We start from the raw sequence: 18,994 nt of genomic DNA on the forward strand, positions 1-18,994 counted from the left end.
TACCCAAGTTCAGTTCCCAGCACCCACATTGGGCCACTCACAACTGCCTATAACTGCATTTTCTAGACATCAGATGCCTCTTCTGGCCTTTGTATATGTGTGGGTGCCTGCACACATACACACTGAGGCACATCCACACCACACTAAATAAAAAAATGTAAGTACATGTTAAGTGAATTGACATAAAGAAACCTTGGTGGTGGCTACTGTAGTATATAAGAGATGATGACCGATATGACAAGAACTAGAATTTAGAACAAAAAAGAAAGAACAGGAAAGAGACATCTCAGAAGTCACATTATGGATAGTTAGCATCTGATTAAGGAGAAAAAAGAGTAAAGGATGGCTCTGAGTTGGGTGCCATGGGTGGAATCTAATAAATCACAGGAGCAAGGCTTACAGGACAGAAATGAAGGTCGGCATTGAATGAGCCTGTGAGGCATTTAGGTAGACTATCCTCTGGGAAACAGCTCTGGAGAGAGGAGATTAGGGTATCCTCAGCAACAGTGTGGGCATTGAAGCTGGGATCTGGCTGAAATCAATACACCAAATCAGAGAGGAGAATTGTAAAAACTGATTGAAGATCTGTGTGGATCTTTAGCAGTATACCAACCTCTAACCAAATCAGAGAGGAGAACTGTAAAAACTGATTGAAGATCTGTGTGGATCTTTAGCAGTATACTGACCTCTAATATCCAGATCCTTTGCTGTTCTTTCATCTTTTAAAAGGCCGCTGCTTAGGTGATGGGGACAGGAAGAAAAAATGGACTGTGGCTTAAAAGACAATGTGGATTGATAGAAGTAATTTTATTGTGGGAGTTTGCTTTTAATTTAGGGAACTTAGATGTCTTTAAAGGGTAGGACATAGGGAAGGAACCACTTGAAAAAGATTTTAAAGCTGTCTGAATGATGTCTTAAACGCTTAAAATTATCAGTGGTAAAGAATTTGACTTCTCTTCTGAGTCAGAAGAGATAATACAGATGTGTTGAAATGGAGTAATGCTGGAAAAAATTCTTTTCAGATACTATCTGCTGAGACAGGGAATGTTTGGGCTTTGATAGACATGGAAAAGATAAATCTAAAATGTAGGGAATTTTAACAAGGTTAGCAGGTAGCAGGAAGCTTCAGGTGAAGTCAGTTCATGTGTAAACGTAACATCTTCATTTGTTAAGTTTTGCTGCTGATTGCTTTTGTACAAAAGCATTAAATACCTGCTACGTATTAGGGCATGCAACTGCCACAGCCACTCTGGCAAGCATGTCACAGTCTTACTCAGATATCAGGGTCACCTCATGATGCAGATACTGTCGTCTCCATTCCTGGCAGATGTATTCAAGCTTGTCCACGCCTACTCAGCTAGTACATAGAGGACCAAGATCTAATGCCAGTCTCCTCGGCCCCGTGCTCTCACTCTGCTGCGTGCTGACAATACGTGCCTGCTCTTCAGACACCGCTCATGAAGCAGGGTTCTGGCTTCTCTAAATAAGCTTTTCCTCTCCTCATTTCACATTTTCATTTTGTTGTCTTTACTTTGACATTTCTGTGTCGTGATCTGGTTAGTTACTTCAGTACTTCACTCTTGGGTGCAAGTTGAGGAAGAGCTCACGTACAATGTGGGACCTCATCCAGCCCTTAGAAATAGGTCAGTATAAGGAAGACCTTTTGGTTTTTTGGTTTGATTTTTTTTTCCTTTCTTTCATATATTCTGTTTCTCATCAATCACCCCTTTTTTCTGGTCCTAAATGATGCTGAAATAGCAGGCATCTACTAGCAGACAGAAATCTTCTCGTCTTTGTTTTGTGATAGCTACCTATTCTTACTGCTGATAAATCATCTATCCTCTACTAACCAGCCCTTTACCTTTTCCCTCCTTCTCCTTCTCCTCTTCTCTTTCTCCTTGGCCCTCCCTAGCGTATCTGTGAGGTGTATAGTCGGAACCCTGACAGCCTGCTAGAAGAGCAAATCGAAGGTGCCCGGCGGCGAGTCACTCAGTTACAGCTGAAGATCCAGCAGGAGACTGGTGGCTTAGTGGTGAGTGAGTGGTAGTAGGCGTTGCTCCAGGACCAGCACCATGCAGAGGGACTAGTGTAGAAGGAGGAAAGCAGGGCCGAAAGCCTCTTGAGCATGGCAAGAGTAGCACCAAAGAAGGTGCACTATTGCAGTACCTACTGGTGATAACAGAGAGAGAAAAGCCTGTTTTATGTCCTCCTACTGAAAAGAAGGAATAGAAATAAATTAGTCTGCTTTAATCTGCTAATTACTCTTCCCTTCTGAATAGCTTCCTCAAGAATGTGTATTCCTACTCTGCCGTTACTCAGCGTTCATCCACTAGCTTTTTCTTTAAGGATCTCCTCAAGGGAACACAAGTGCTTTCCAAGTCAGCCTCAGTTAAGGATCCCAGTCAGTTGAAAAGAAATACCACACAGGAGGAGGTTGTTTATCTTTTCTTCTCATCAGGGACTTTACCATTACTGTCTTGCTTATATCCTTCAGACCTCAGTTCTTTGGGTAAGTAAGAACTAACCTTAGGAAATTATGGTACCCAAGAATAATAGTTTCCCAAACCTGTAGAAATGGTTTAAGGTGGAGCTGGAGAGATGGATCAGCAGTTAAAAGCACTAACTGTTCTTCCAGGGGACCCGATCCCTCCTCTGGCCTTCATGGGCACTACACACACTTGGTACACATACATATATGCATGCAAAATACTCATACACATAAAATAAAGTCTTTTTAAAATATTTTTAATTTGTTTAAGGCATTTGTCTTTCTTTTTAAACTGTTCTGTCCAGAAGTTGGTAAAAACATAGGAAACTAAACTTTAAAAATCTACTTTTCTAAAGGGACTTTCATATCATATAGTAGATGACTTAGATTATGGACATAGACCATCTAGTTTTGATTACCAGGTATAGTTCCCCTCAGCTTTCAGACTCACGGCCAAGTAACTTAATCACTAAGAGCCTCTCTTCTTTATAGAAGGACACAACAGAATGTACCTGGTAAGGTATTGCCAGAACTAAAGCATACCACTAGCACCATGTATAAATGTGTGCATGCCTGCTGCCATTGTTGGTATCTGTGTGACATGAATTTTGAGACTCTGATCTGAGAATTGTGACTTTGGGCGCTAGCCCAGGTTTTCTTCATTTAGAATGTACTTTAGAAAGATTAGTAAACATCTGAGCTTCTTTCTGTCTCCTTATTTATAACATGGGAATAGCCTGTTCTGCCTGGAGTTGCTGAAAGATAGAATGCAGTTAAGGAAAGTGCTTTGTGCACAGCTCTGCAGTGGCTGGGGCACAGAGCTTCGTGCCAGTACCAGTACTCCCATAGATACAGATGTTTTTAATGCGCTTTATTTATTTATTTATTTATTTTTATTTTATGTGCTATGGTGTTTTGCCATGGGTGTCTGATTCATAGAACTGAAGTTACAGACAGCTGTGAGCTGTCATGTGGTTGCTGGGAATTGAACCTAGGTCCTCTGGAAGAGCAGTCAGTCTCCAGCCCCAACGTATATGTTTAACATCTTTCCTCATTGCAGGCTTGGGCTTTTTTATCCCTTAGTGGTTAGAAAATCTTTTCCTGTATCCAACCTGAATAAGGCAATAAATGCTTCACTCTTCCAGGGTTAAAACTGGAGGAGATTTTTGTTAATTTTTACAATAATGATTAAACTACTTTTCCACCATTAGGGGTCACCACCTTCTCAGACTGCACATATGAAGCTGGGTATTTCCCATCTCTCTTCAAGCTGTGCATTTCCTAGACAGTAAAGCAAAAGTAGCCACTTGCTATAAAAGCAAACATGGCTCGATTGGTAGAAGGAAACAGGAGTGGGAGAGGCTCAAAGAAATTTTCCACTGTCTGGTCTTGTCTCTTTTAGGACAAACTCCCACTCTATAGTGACGGCAGCCAGAGAACGTCTGAAGGTAAATCCCCACCGCCCTCTGGGTCTCTGTGAGCTCTCTCCCAATGGAACAGATTCCAGATAATAAAGAAAAAGTGATATTAATACGTAGGACAGTTGGATGTATAGAAGTAAACGATGGCTAAGTAAAAAATAGGAGCTACTGGGGTGACAGGTCCAGACAGCTTGCTTGACAACATGCGGCACTTAGGAGCTTAACAAATTTTTGTGAAGAGGGGTGGCGACCAAAAGAGAGTTAGGAATGAGCTGCAGACTAAGAGTAGTAGCAGTAAGAATTAGAGTCTTATTTTATGTGGTGGCATGTTCTGTGCCCAGATGCAGATATGGGGAGAGGAAAAGCCCAGTAAATCAGGAGAACCTGGAGGTCACAGTATGAAAGAATTGAAGGACAGCTGGCAAAAGAAGGGAAGGTGGCAGCTTCCACTTTCTGCCCAGTGCCCAATATAAAGGCTATTCTTCACTCAAGGCCTGAGATCTTTTCTAAAACTGGTTTCTTCTCAGGCCGCCTCTCTCTGGATTCCCAGGAAGCAGACAGTGGCTTGGACTCTGGGACAGAACGCTTTCCCTCTGTCAGTGAGGTGAGTGCCAGCAGGTACATTTAAAATGTGTGCATTCAATTTCCCACCCCTGGGCACCTCCTCCACAATTCTAGCTCTAGGGACCTAGTCCCTGCGCTCTGGTTCCGAGTGGCTTTGACATGCATCCTCGTGCTGGGTTATCACATCTGGCATGTGTTGATCACAGCTGATTGGCTCTGCTGTGGTATAAAGGTGGGCAGTGTTATCACTGTAGCTCATCTTTGAGAGCAAGTTAATGAACCCCACCTAGTCAGGTGTGATACTCACTTTCTTTGCTGCACATCTTTTCCTACTTTAGTCATAAATTTTCAGATTTTCTTATTCTCAAAGGTTTTCTCTCTTCTAAATGCTCTAAGTTGGCATATAAGATTATGAATATAAAAATTAGAAAGAATAGAATGAGTAGAAGAATGATAACAATAGTAAAATATCTATTTAGCCAGACTCATTAAACATGGAAATAAGTGTTAAAAATATACTAAAATTGTAATATAAGTAACATTTGGAATTTCCTTTTTCTCACTGCTGGTAACTGACTATTGGTGAGAGGGTGATAGATATCTGTAAAAGAATAGATAAACTTGGAAAGTAACCAGAAAATGGTGGGATGTAGGTCACCAATAGTTTGCGTACATGAGAGGTGATGTGGCAATGAAGTATGTGAACTGTGACTGAGACTTCCTGATGGAATAGATACACAAGCTCTTTGGCTCTCAGTAAGTCTCATGGTTCTCAGAGCTGTTAGAAGGAATGGTGTATAATCAAGAACGCTGTGTCAGTGGTTTTCATTATAGAGTTGTCTGAATGAGATTCCTTATCATAGAATTCTCTTCCTCTAGTCCTTGATGAATCGGAACTCAGTACTGTCAGATCCTGGACTAGACAGCCCTCAGACTTCTCCTGTAATCCTGGCCAGAGTGGCCCAGCACCACAGACGACAGAGCTTGGATGCGCCAGTGCTCCCACCCAGTGACCAGGTGAGAAAGATGGGAACAACCCCAGTCTTTCTCCTTTCACACCTGGGACAGAGAGAGCCTGTCTCAATTGGGGGGACGGGGAGAGGAAGTTAATTGTATAATGGGAGGATTTTTCAAGATTTTGTTTATTTATGTGTATGAGTGTTTTGCCTGAATATATGTCTTTACCACATACATACTCGGAGGCCAGAAAAAAGGCATCAAATCCCTTAGAACTAGAGTTACACAAACACATAAGTAAAAATAAAATCAATTGAAAAATGCCTAGAGTATACAAAAACTTTAAAAAGAGAGAGAGAGAGACAGAGAAACTTTAAAAAAAAAAAACAGCAAGAAATCAAAAACCTAGTCAATAAATGGGCTAATGAAGTGAAGAAATGGTTTTCAAAATATGAACTACAGCCAGGTGATGGTGGCACACACCTTTAATCTCAACTCTCTGGAGACAGAGGCAGGTGAATCTGAGTTCCAGGCCAATCTGATCTACAGAGCAAGTTCCAGAACAGGCTCCAAAGCTACAAAAAGAAACCCTGTCTCAAAAAAAATAAAATAAAATTATATATGTGGACTACAAATGGTCAATAAACATGAAAAGATACTCAACCTTATTAACCACTAGGGAAATGTATATTTCTATATTGAGATCCATACAGAATGGCAGTCATTAAAAAAAATACATAACGGAGGTTGGTAAAGATGTAGATTAAAGGGAACCCTGTATATTGCTGGTGGTAGTATAAACTAGTCCTAGCTACAATAGAAGTCAATATGAAAATTTCTTAAAAACTAAAAATAGGCCTTCTATGTGACCATTGAGTGACCCTATTTCTATTTCTGAGGCAGCCTGAACAGAAATCTACTCAACCCAGATAGGAAACAGATGACAGACTGAAGTCTGGATAACCAGCCGGGTGGTGGTGGCGCACACCTTTAATCCCCAGCCGTGGGGTAGCAGAGGCAGATGAATATCTGTGAGTTCAGGGCCAGCCTGGTCTACAAGAGCTAGTTCCAAGATAGGCTCCAAAGCTACAGGGAATCCCTGTCTTGAACAAAACAAAAATAAATAAGGAAGGAAGGTAGGTAGGTAGTTAGGTATGGATACCACAAAAGTACAATTTGGTAAACTTGAGTTTTTATTGGTATTACTTATTGGAGTATGGGTGAAGTATTAGTAGTTACAAGAACAGAAATATTCAAAGATCAAAAGCATCATCAAAAGCCACCCTAGGATGAGTGACAAATCATGAACCTAGAGTATAACTTAGAGTCAACTTGACAAATTGGAGAATGTCTCTTCCAGATAGCTCAGTTGGTCTGAAGGTATTTCTCAGCAGTACTTATTGCTTTGGTATGCTTGGGGAAGGAGTGGCCTCGTGCATTTGATCAGTCCCAGGGATTTCCTGAAGCTTCTGAGTTGTTTACTTCCTGAGTCATAAGATCTTAGAGAAAATTTCTTTATAACCAATGACAATCTGTACCACTCTGGATTACAGACATTTGCATGTCCATATTTATAGCAACACAGTTCACAGTAGCTGAGTTATGGAACCAACCGTGGTGTTCAGCAACAGAGGAATAAAGAAAATGTGATGTGTATACACAGTGGAGTTTTTCAACCATAATGAACAGCAAAATCTTGTCATTTTCATAAAAATGGATGCAACTCGAGCTAGTCATAAGCATAAAGTCAAATTAAGAGAGACAAATAGCATACGTTTTTGCTCGTCTGCTAATTTTTGGCTTTCTATAGATGTATAAAATCATGTTTTGTGTCCATAACATGACTGTCCCTAGAGACAAAGGAGACCAACAGGAGGAAAACACTAGAAAGGGGAAATGATGGAGCAGTGGAATATGCTCAGAATCAATATATGCTTGTACAAAAACAGACAGGGCTTTTCTGTGTAACTTTGGAGCCTGTCCGGGAACTCAATCTGTAGACCATGCTGGCCTCGAACTCAAAGAGATCTAGGATTAAAGATGTGCATCACTACCGCCTGGCTAAAACTTTTTAAAAATAGATTTATTTCTAAAAAAATTCTCCCCAAACAAGCTAAAATCGAGTCTTTTTTATGCTTTTGCCAGAGATTCTTAGGGCATCTAGAGAATATGGGCCTCAAAGACTGGGTGTTACAAGATATTGGAGGGTCTTGGGGTATGTTTGAAAAGAACAAATACAGCTTGCCTGCCTAACTCTGTGCCTTTGAATGTGTGAAAGGCTCTCAGGGCCTCCGTCTTCCAATTTACTCAATGCTTTCAGGGTCTTTCAGTCATTCTGGGGTAGAGGTAGGTGACTGTCCAAAAAACAGAAGATAAGTATTAGGGAAAGCTCCTTGAGAAAGTGCTTGAGTAAAATTAGTAGTTCCAGAAACAAGTCTCTCTTGGAGAATCACTAAAAACGGCAGGAAATGTAGTCACTAGAAAATTGTTGATAATTTTCCCAGCATTTGGGTGGCAGAGGCAAGAGGATCTTGTGAGTTTGAGGCCAATCTGGTCTACATAGTGAGTTCCAGGGCAGCCAGAGCTACATAGTGAGACCCTGTCTCAAATAAAATAAAATAAAATAAAAAATTGGTAGCACAGGGAACCTTTAGAAAAATCTGACCTATAAAGCATTTGAAAAGTTTATATGGTGTGAAGTCTCTTGGAGTCATTACTGGTATATCAGTTAGGATTAGTATTTTATTAAAATTCATGGAAAGAGAAAAGAAAAACAAAAGCCAGGGTGTAAAGAGTTTGGATTTTAAAAGGGAATAGGGAAGGGAAATAATGCATGTTAGTGTTTGAGGAGATCAGATCCATCCTCCCTCACTAAGGGAGAGACAAAGGCAGATCCGCTCTGGTGTCTCTAGCAGTTACTAATCCATATACTTGCTTGTCCACCCTAGTCAGCAGCACTGTGGTAGTTGCTGTATTAGATTTGGAGAATGTGTTTAGGGAGAACAGTAGTGATTTGGTCTGTTTAGGGAAACAAGTCTCCAACCCAGTAGTCCATTGGGGCAGTCAGTTCTTTGTTAAAGGACACTCATTCCTCGTCCTTTGCAAACGGAAAGAGAACATTTTTCTAATCTCCCATTTTCCTGTGTCATGTGACCAGACTGCTCTATTTCTGCTGTGTTCCACCCAGAAGCAGTTGGCTTTCTGCAACTGGAAATGGATACATCTGTGCTGAACTTTGGGATTAGACCAGTTAGACTTGAATGGCCATTTTAGAGTTAGGCTCCTAAACAAACGCCACCGAGGAAGTTGAATCCATGTCTTCTGTAATTTTTCGTCTCTCCTTCAGGGTATAGATCAAAGCCCAAAGCCTCTGATTATTGGCCCAGAGGAAGATTATGACCCAGGTTATTACAACAATGAGGTAACTGTTTTTTCTGGTTTACTCCTTTTATCTTCCTCCCTTGCATTACCCATATTGCCCTTGACTGGAAGCAGTTTGGTTAGTACCAACTCTCAAATGAACCTATGGGAAAGGAGGCTCAGCTAAAAGAGCCCAGAAAGTAGAAAGCATGAGAATAATGTTTGCTGTCTGTCTTCTGTCTCTGTACCTCCTCCCAGCTGTTCTCAATTTTTCTGCCTTTCAGAGCGACATCATCTTCCAAGATCTTGAAAAACTGAAGTCACATCCAGCCCACTTGGCAGTTTTCCTACGTTACATCTTCTCTCAGGCAGACCCTGGTCCACTGGTAAGTCACAATTGTCAGTCTTGTAGTGCCTGCTTCTGCTCAGTAGGGAGAATCTCTGACCACTATGCCTTATCTCTTTATGTATCTAGCTTTTATGTCAGATCCATAGGCAAAGTCAGGCATGTCCAGGACAGACAAAACTAAAAAGAAGATGAAACCTATTGTGTCATGCAGCTGACCACACCTGTAGCCTGAGGACTATCAAGAAGACCTAGGCCAGGAACAGTGTCATTCTCTGTTAATTTAGGAAGTCCTCAGAGTTCTTTAAATGAAAGTGAATACAAATTGACTGAGCAGTTGAGAGAAATCACCCTTGCAGATTTATAATGTTGCTATAAAAAAATTTAGCAGGGATAAAGCAATAATGAATCTTCCATGTAAGATGATGGCATGAAGAAATACCAGCAGGGCTGGTGGTGCCTACTTGGTAAAGAAAGGCAGGTGTTCTCTGAGTTTAAGGCCAGCCTCATCTACAGATTGAGTTCCAGGCCAGGGCTACACAATGAGATCCTGTCTTGGGGGGATAGGGGGGAGGAAGAGACATTCGAGAAGCTGGATGAAGTTCACAGTGCCCCGAGGTGGTACCCAGAGCCATCACCTCACACCCTCTCATCCCTCCTACTGCATAGAAACAAGGGCTGATGCTAGAGGAAGGCTGGTATTGTGTTCTTTAAAGTAAGTTTTGCGCAAGGAATGAGTTGCTGTCTTTTTCTTTCTGGAAATACCACAATTAGAGTCCAGAATGAACATTGATTTGCTCAGAGGGAATTCATTGAGTGCCTGTTTGTTTAGTCCCAAATGCTGATATCTCAGAAGCATTCCTGAAAAAGATGGAGCACATCACCAAGAGGAACAAAGTAAAAGCCCTTCAAGAACAGTACATAAACAAATGAAGACACCACTAGAAATGTCCAGTGTGGAAGGAGACAGAATAGAGGAGTGATCAACGTGAAATATGCTGAGGGAAGGAAACTGAAATGCTTGCCTTTTTTCAGCCTCATCATTGTTGACATTTGAGACTGGAAAATTCTTTGTTGTGGGAGGAGATCTTAATTTGGGGATATTTAGCCATTTACTGGACTCTACCCCTAGATGACAGTAGGAACCACTCCCTAGTAAATTCAGACATTATCAGACATCCTCCAGGTAAAGTCATTCCTGGTGAAGATCCACGGCTCTAACCCAGTTTCTCTGTTGTTCTAGCTTTTTTATTTGTGTTCAGAAGTTTATCAACAGACAAATCCCAAAGATTCCCGAAGTTTGGGGAAAGACATCTGGAATATTTTCCTAGAGAAAAGTGCGGTAAGAATGTCATGAATTAGAATACAATTCCATATTCCGCATCACAAGCAAAGGAAACCCAAACAAAATATTCAAGCCAAATAAAGACAAGTTGTTTTTTGTTTTTAACAAAAATGTGTTTCTTGGGGTAGTTCTAACTCATCTTGAACCAGGTGCTTTCAGTGCTGCTTCCTCCTGAAGAGGAGCATCTTCCTGTCAGCTTTGCTTTTCCTCCTGTGACTGACAGGACTGTGGGGTAGCCAACACATAAGACTGCTGTTTGTGCATAGCATCCTGGGCATTTCACGTCCATAAAGTAGGAATCAGGGCTCTACACCAGATGCTTTTTCTTATATTCCTCCTTTCCTCTTCTGGAGAGAGATGAGGGAGATCTTTTGTAAGAGGCATGTTCTCATAGGGAGGTCATCACTGTAAGCAAGTGAGTATCACAGCTCTGGAACTGATCCTGGCTTATTGGGAAACCAGGCTATATCTAGAGCCGCAATAGCACAGCTCAGCCCTTGGAGGGAAAGGTGTCCTGACTTACCGGGAAGTTGGGCTATCTGAAGCTGGGGTGCAGTAGGGGATGGTTTACCCACAGGATATATCAATCCTGCTCTTCTAGAGAGCTGCTACGTTCCTGAGGGAACATCCTAGCAGAACTATCCACTTCTGTGACCCCAAGATGTTGCTTCTTCTACTACTCTCTGCTAAAGGGGAGCCTTTGCAGAAATGTAGCAACCTCTTCCTCGTGAAAAGTTCCTTTTTCTGCTCAGCCCTCTAAGTGAACATCTCAGCAAGGTTCTTCTGTTCTGCTGAGCGTTGCTCAGCCCTCCTAAAGGAATGTCTCTGCAAGGTTTTTCTGCTCAGTCCCCTAAGGGACATCCCAGCAAAGTTCTTCTGTTCTGTGCAGACGAATGAAGATCTTCACCCAAGACTCTTGAGAAAGAGATTTCCAGGAGAGCAGCTGCTTCTGCTGGGATGGGAAAGGACAGCCAGCAACTGAACAGTCTTATAAAGGGCTTCTTAGGGGTGGGATTTTCCCAGAGAATTTTTCTGCTCAGGGATTAGTTGGTTTAGTTGATCATGGGCAGAGATGGCTCTGATTTCAGGGCCAAACTGTGTTTCTTTTTTTCTTTTTTTTTTTTTTTTTGGGGGGGGGTTTTCGAGACAGGGTTTCTCTGTGGCTTTGGAGCCTGTCCTGGAACTAGCTCTGTAGACCAGGCTGGTCTCGAACTCACAGAGATCCGCCTGCCTCTGCCTCCCGAGTGCTGGGATTAAAGGCGTGCGCCACCATCGCCTGGCTCAAACTGTGTTTCTTTCACTGGTCCTGGTCCTTTGGCTCTGATTCTATGGTCAGGGCATGTGTCTTTCTCTGACTCTGAGTCTAGAGACTTACGTGTGTTTCTTTGGCACTGGTTTCCTAGTCAGGGTGTGTTTCTTTGGTTTTAAGTTCAGGAATAAAGTGTTTCTTTCCCTGGCTCAGGTTTCAGATCCTGGCTGTGCTTCTTTTGCTGGCTCTGGGTTTAGAGTCAAAGTGCTCAGGGATTGGTTGGTTTTCCTTGACTGGCGCTTTTACCTTGCAATCACCACCAGAAAGCTAGAGATAGATTTTATTTATTTATTTATTTATTTATTTATTTATTTATTTATTTATTTATTTAGATTTATTTATTTATTATGTATACAACATTCTGCCTCGATGTATGCCCGCACGCCAGAGGAGGGCGCCAGATCTCATTACAGATGGTTGTGAGCCACCTTGTGGTTGCTGGGAATTGAACTCAGGACCTCTGGAAGAGCAGCCAGTGCTCTTAACCTCTGAGCCATCTCTCCAGCCCCTAGAGATAGATTTTTAAAAGACTGTTTCTCTCTAAGAGATTAGGATTCCTGGATTCTGTTCCTTCCTCTCAAAGATCTACCTTTCCTAAGGCTGGAGATGACTCGGTGGCTAAGAGCACATGTTGCTCTTCCAGGAGTCCCAGGTTTGATTCCCAGAACGCACATGGTAGCTCACAAATATCTGTAACTCCCCTACAGACACTAGCCACTCACGTATTACATAGACATACACACAGACAAAACACCCAAACACATAAACTATTTTTTAATTTAAAGGATTTATCTCCTTTGTATGTCTCTTTAGTTCCTCATGTAGAATATATACTACCTTTCTGCACAATAGTTAGAGACAGAGCAATGGTTCTCAACCTGTGGGTCTTGACCCTAAGAGACTGAATGACCCTTTCATAGGGGTCGCCTAAGACCACCAGAAAACACAGGTATTTACATTAGGATTCATGACAGTAGCAAGATTACAGTTATGAAGTAGCAAAATAATAATAATAATAATAATAATAATAATTTTATGGTTGGGGAGTCACCACAGCATGAGGAACTATACTGAAGGGTCTCCCCCTTAGGAAGGTTGAGAACTGCCAAGAAAGATTTCTAACAGGTCTCCAAATCTCGTCTACCTTTCCTTACCTGGGTGAAGAGACAGGCGCAAGATCATCAGGTGATCTGGATCAGTGAGGCAAGGAAAGTGTAAGCTTCTGAGATTCAGCAGGCCTTGCTGTCATTCCCTAAGAGGGAGGAATGAGCCCCTGCATCTGAACTGGGTTCTCAGGGAAGTGTCTGGATCCTGCCTGGAGCATCTGCTTTGCAGATGACAGTCCTTATCTTGACTTTATAATCTGATCAACTAAACTAATTTCGAAATGATTATATCTTCTCACAGTTGGCTACTGGAGAAATTTGGTTTTCCTCAGTGTTTTGCATTTACTGCCTTTGGTGGGTCTTGAGTAAGAAGGTTAGAGCTGCCAGGTACTCCGCCATCACTTACAGAACCGCATCAATATCCAGCCATGTTGTGAGAGATTTAAGGGCACATGCCAGGGTATCACCTAAGTGCAGGACTAGGTGACACGTACCCAGTTTCCACTGGTAGCAAAGGAGAGAAACAGCAATGCGTTGAGTAACAAAGGTTGTCCTTTTGGAGCCACTCAGAGGCAAAAGAGAGTCCAGCAGCTAATTTGACAGTGGTCCATTCTACATTCCATGCTTCAGAGTGAAAACACCACTGGGTCACCCTCAGAATGTAGTATCAACTTGTCTTGTAAACTCGTGTGCCATTTCCCAAAGTCCTAGCCTAGAATTCAAGTCCAAAATTGAAGAGAGATGAGAAAGAGGGAAAGGGTTGGTATAGACAAGAGATAAAATAGCATTACCAGATCCTGTGTACCTACATACTATCCATCTGCTTGGTGCTTGCAACCTCATTACTTCTGCCCCCACTCTTTTGTTTTATAGCCTCTCAGAGTGAAGATCCCTGAGATGTTGCAGGCTGAAATCGGTAAGTTGGTCATTGGTCTGGTTTCCTTTTTTTAGTGCCATTCTTTTTTTTTCCTTTTTTTATTACTTAAAAAAAAAAGTCCAAATTCCCACTCCCTCCCCTCCTCCCAGTCCCCTCCCTCTCCCTCCACAGACCCTCCCCCCACCCCTCCAACCTTAAGGGAGTGCCATGTACCCCGCCCTGTGGAAAATCCAAGGCCCTCCCTACTACGTCTAGGTTGAGCAAGGTTTACATGCAAAGAGAATAGGATCCCATGAAGCCGGTATATGCAAGTAGAGACACATCCCCGTGTCACTATCAGTGGCCCCTCGGTCTTCCCCAGCTGTCAACCCCCTTCAGAGGGGCTTGGTTGTTCCCATGCTGGTTCGTTCCCAGTCCATTTGGAGTTGGTGAGCTACCATTAGCTCAAACAAACTGTCTCAGTGGATGACCCCTTCATGGTCTTGAATTCCTTGCTCATACTCTCACTCCCTCCACTCTTCAACTGGATCTTGGGAGCTCAGTCCGGTGCTCCGATGTGGGTCGTTGCCTCTGTTCACATCTGTTGTTGAATGAAGGTTCTATGGTGATATTTAAGATAGTCATCAGTCTGACTACAGGGTCAGGTCAGTTCAGACACCCTCTCCTCTATTGCTTAGGGTCTCAGCTGGGTTCATCCCTGTGGGTTCTTGGGCATTTTTCTAGAGCCAGGTTTCTTGCTAACTCCATAATGGCTCCCTCAATCAAAATATCTCTTTCCTTGCTCTCATATCTGTCCTTCCTCTATCTCGACCATCCCATTCCCTCAAGTTCTCCACCCCACTTCTCCCCCACCCCCCGCCCCCCTGCTCCCAAATTTTTGTCTGATTCTAATTTCCAGGTGGGTCTATATATGTTTTTCTTTGGGTTCATCTTATTACTTAGTTTCTCTAGGATTCTGAGCTATAGGCTCGTTGCCCTGTGTTTATGACTAGTATCCACTTATGAGTGAGTACATACCATATTCATTTTTTTGGGTCTGGGTTACCTCACTCAGAATGATGTTTTCTAATTCCGGCCATTTACATGCAAAATTCAAGATGTCATTATTTTTTACTGCTGAGTAGTAAGTACTCTAATGTGTAGAAGATGTGCCACACTTTCTTTATCCTTTCTTCCATTGAGGGGCATCTAGGTTGTTTCCAGGTCCTGGCTATTACAAATAATGCTGCTTTGAACATAGTTGAACAAATGCTCTTGTAGTATTATTTGAGCGTCTTTTGGATATATTCCCAAGAGTGGAATTCCTGGATCCTGAGTTAGGTTGATTCCCAGTTTTCTGAGAAACCACCACACTGATTTCCAAAGTGGTTGTACAAGTTTGCATTCCCACCAGCAATGGATGAGTTTTCCCCTTGCTCCACAACCTCTCCTGCATAAGTTATCATTAGTGTTTTTGATTTTAGCCATTCTGACAGGTGTAAGATGGTATCTCAAGGTTGTTTTGATTTGCATTTCCCTGATAGCTAAGGACAAAGAACACTTCCTTAAGTATCTTTTGGCCATTTGAAATTCTTCTGATGAGAATTCTGTTTAGTTCAGTATACCACTTTTTAATTGGGTTATTTAGAATTTTAATGTCTAATTTCTTGAGTTCTTTATATATTTTGGAGATTAATCCTTTGTCTGTGGGGTTGGTGAAGATTTTTTCCCATTCAGTATGCTGCCTTTTTGTCTTATTGACTGTGTCCTTTGCTTTACAGAAGCTTCTCAGTTTCAGGAATGCCAATTTATTTATTGATGCTCTTATTGTCTGTGCTACTGGGATTATATTTAGGAAGTGGTCTCCTGTGCCCATGCATTGAAGGTTACTTCCCACTTTTTCCTCTATCAGGCTCAGTGTGGTCGGATTTATATTGAGGTCTTTGGCCCATTTGGACTTGAGTTTTGTGCATGGCGACAGATATGGATCTATTTTCATTCTTCTACAGGTTGACATCCAGTTGTGCCAGCACTATTTGTTGAAGATGCTTTCTTTTTTTCCATTGTATCTTTTTTGCTTCTTTGTCAAAAATCAAGTGTTCATAGGCGTGTGAATTAATATCTGGGTCTTCAATTCGATTCCATTGGTCAGCGTCTCTGTTTTTATGCCAATACCAAGCTGTTTTCATTACTGTAGCTCTGTAATAGAGCTTGAAGTCTGGAATAGTAATGCCTCCGGCAGGTTCTTTATTATACAGGATTGTTTCAGCTATCCTGGGTTTCTTGTTTTTCCGTATGAGGCTGAGTATCGTCCTTTCAAGGTCTGTGAAGAATTGTGTTGGGATTTTGATGGGGATTGCATTGAATCTATAGATTGACATTTTTACTATGTTGATCCTTCCTATCCAAGAACATGGGAGATCTTTCCAATTTCTGGTATCTTCTTCAATTTCTTTCTTCAAAGCCTTAAAGTTCTTGTCAAATAGACCTTTCACTTCCTTGGTTAGAGTTACCCCAAGATATTTTATGTGATTTGTGGCTATCGTGAAAGGTGATGCTTCTCTGATTTCCCTCTCTGCTTCTTTGTTCTTTGTGTATAGGAGGGCTACTGATTTTTTTGAGTTAATCTTGTATCCTGCTACTTCACTGAAGGTATTTATCAGCTGTAGGAGTTCTCTGGTAGAGTTTTGGGGGTCACTTATATACACTATCATATCATCTGCAGATAACGAAAGCTTAACTTCTTCCTTTCCGATTTGAATTTCCTTGATCTCCTTATGTTGTCTTATTGCTATTGCTAAAACTTCAAGAGCTATGTTGAAGAGATATGGAGAAAGCAGACAGCCTTGTCTTGTTCCTGATTTTAGTGGAATCGCTTTGAGTTTCTCTCCATTTAATTTGATGTTAGCTGTTGGCTTGCTATATATTGCTTTTATTATATTTAGATATGATCCTTGTATCCCTAATCTCTCCAAGACCTTTATCATGAAGGGATGTTGAATTTTGTCAAATGCTTTTTCTGTATCCAATGAAATAATTATATGGGTTTTTTTTTTCTTTCAGTTTATTTATATGGTGGATTACATTGATTGATTTTCATATGTTGAACCAGCCCTGCATCTCTGGGATGAAGCCTACTTGATCATAATGGATGGTTTTTGTTGTTGTTGTTGTGGTTTTTTTTTTTTTGTGTGTGTGTGTGTGTGTGTTCTTGGATTCGGTTTGCCAGAATTTTATTGAGAATTTTTGCATCCATGTTCATGAGTGAGACTGGTCTGTAATTCTCTTTCTTGGTTGAGTCTTTGTGCAGTTTTGGTATCAGGGTAACTGTAACTTCATAAAAAGAGTTTGGCAGGGCTGGAGAGATGGCTCAGTGGTTAAGAGCATTGCCTGCTCTTCCAAAGGTCCTGAGTTCAATTCCCGGCAACCACATGGTGGCTCACAACCATCTGTAAAGAGGTCTTGTGCCCTCTTCTGGCCTGCAGACATGCACACAGACAGAATATTGTATACATAATAAATAAATAAATATTTTAAAAAAAAGAGTTTGGCCCTCTGTTTCTATTATGTTGAACGCTTTGAGGGGTATAGATATTAGCTCTTCTTGAAAGTTCTGGTAGAATTCAGCACTAAAACCATCTGGCCCTGGGCTTTTTTGGTTGGGAGATTTTTGATGGCTTCTATCTCCTCACAGCTTATAGGTCTATTTAAATTGTTCACCTGGTCTTGATTTAATTTTGGTAGGTGGTATCTATCTAAAAAATTGTCCATTTCTTTTACATTTTCTAGTTTTGTGAAATACAGATTTTTGTAGTAGGACCTAATGATTCTCTGAATTTCCTCAGTGTCTGTTGTTATGTCCCCCTTTTCATATATGATTTTGTTCGTTTGGATGTTCTCTCTCTGCCTTTTGATTAGTTTGGATAAGGGTTTGTCAGTCTTGTTGATTTTCTCAAAGAACCACCTCTTTGTTTCATTGATTCTTTGGATTGTTTTCTTTGTTTCTATTTTGTTGATTTCAACCCTCAACTTGATTATTTCCTGTCTTCTTGTCCTTTTGAGTGAGTCTGCTTCATTTTTTTCTAGAGCTTTCAGGCATACTGTTGGGTCATTGATGTGAGCTTTCTCCATTTTCCTTATGTGGGCACTTAGTTCTATGAACTTTGCTCTTAGCACTGCTTTCATAGTGTCCCATAGGTTTGAGTGTTGTGTCTTCATTTTCATTGAATTCAAGGAAGATTTAAATTTCTTTATTTTTTCCTTCCAGGAGTGGTTCAGTAGTTGACTGTTCATTTTCCATGAGTTTGTAGGCTTTCTGGGAGTAGTATTGTTGTTGAATTCTAACTTTACTCCATGGTGATCTGATAAGACACAGTGGATTACTTCATTTTTTTTGTTTTGTTTTGTTTTTTTGTATCTGTGGGTGTTTGCTTTGTTACCCAGAATGTGATCAATTTTAGAGAAGGTTCCATGAGGTGCTGAGAAGAAGGCATATTCTTTTATTTGGGGGGGTAGGGGGTGGAATGTTCTATAGATGTCTGTTAAGTTCATTTGATTCATTACATCTGTTAGTTCTCTTATTTCTCTGTTAAGTTTCTGTCTGACCTGTCCATTGTTGAGAGAGGAGTGTTGAAATCTCCTACTATTAGTGCGTGGGGTTTGATGTGCGATTCAAGTTTCAGTAATGTACGTATGTGGGTGCTCTTGAATTAGGGGCCTAGATATTCAGGATTGAGACTTCATCTCGATGAATTGTTCCTGTTATGAGGATAAAATGTCCTTCTCTATCTCTTCTGATTGATTTTAGTTTGAAATCAATTTTGTTAGATATTAGAATAGCCACACCTGCTTGATATTTTTTTTTTTTTAGGTCCATTTGATTGGAAAACCTTTTCCCAACAACCCTTTACTCTGAGGTAGTGTCTGTCTTTGAGGTTGAGGTGTGTTTCTTGTAAACAGCAGAGTTCTGGATCCTGTTTATGTATTCATTCTCTTAACCTGTACCTTTTTATAGGTGAATTGAGTCCATTGATATTAAGTGATATTAATGACCAGTGGTTGTTAGCTCCGGCTATCTTTCAGTAGTAGTGTTTGTGTGTTTCCTTTCTTTGGGTTATGCTGGGTGGGGGGAGGGGGTATCAGATGCCTGTGTTATTGTGGGTTGTGGCTTTCCTTCTAGTACTTTCTGTAAGACTGGGTTTGTGGATACGTATTGTTTAAATCTGTTTTTGTCATTGAATAT

General features: G+C 41.2%; 1 protein-coding gene across 14 annotated transcripts in view; it reads left to right on the forward strand.

Moving 5' to 3' along the window:
• Arhgef11 (Rho guanine nucleotide exchange factor 11) overlaps positions 1-18,994 on the forward strand; it is a 145,547-nt gene that overhangs the window by 95,667 nt on the left and 30,886 nt on the right. For 10 of the 14 annotated variants that reach the window (XM_057793013.1, XM_057793019.1, XM_057793014.1 and 7 more), the window contains 8 exons: positions 1,913-2,032; positions 3,891-3,936; positions 4,437-4,513; positions 5,353-5,490; positions 8,777-8,851; positions 9,075-9,176; positions 10,380-10,478; positions 13,770-13,812. In XM_057793013.1, the coding sequence (XP_057648996.1) occupies positions 1,913-2,032; positions 3,891-3,936; positions 4,437-4,513; positions 5,353-5,490; positions 8,777-8,851; positions 9,075-9,176; positions 10,380-10,478; positions 13,770-13,812 (700 nt within the window). The remainder of the gene's footprint in view (positions 1-1,912; positions 2,033-3,890; positions 3,937-4,436; positions 4,514-5,352; positions 5,491-8,776; positions 8,852-9,074; positions 9,177-10,379; positions 10,479-13,769; positions 13,813-18,994) is intronic. The other 4 variants (XM_057793023.1, XM_057793024.1, XM_057793026.1 and 1 more) reach the window with 1 other exon arrangement.

Source organism: Chionomys nivalis, chromosome 18, assembly GCF_950005125.1.
Source record: "Chionomys nivalis chromosome 18, mChiNiv1.1, whole genome shotgun sequence".
NCBI classification, from domain to species: domain Eukaryota; kingdom Metazoa; phylum Chordata; class Mammalia; order Rodentia; family Cricetidae; genus Chionomys; species Chionomys nivalis.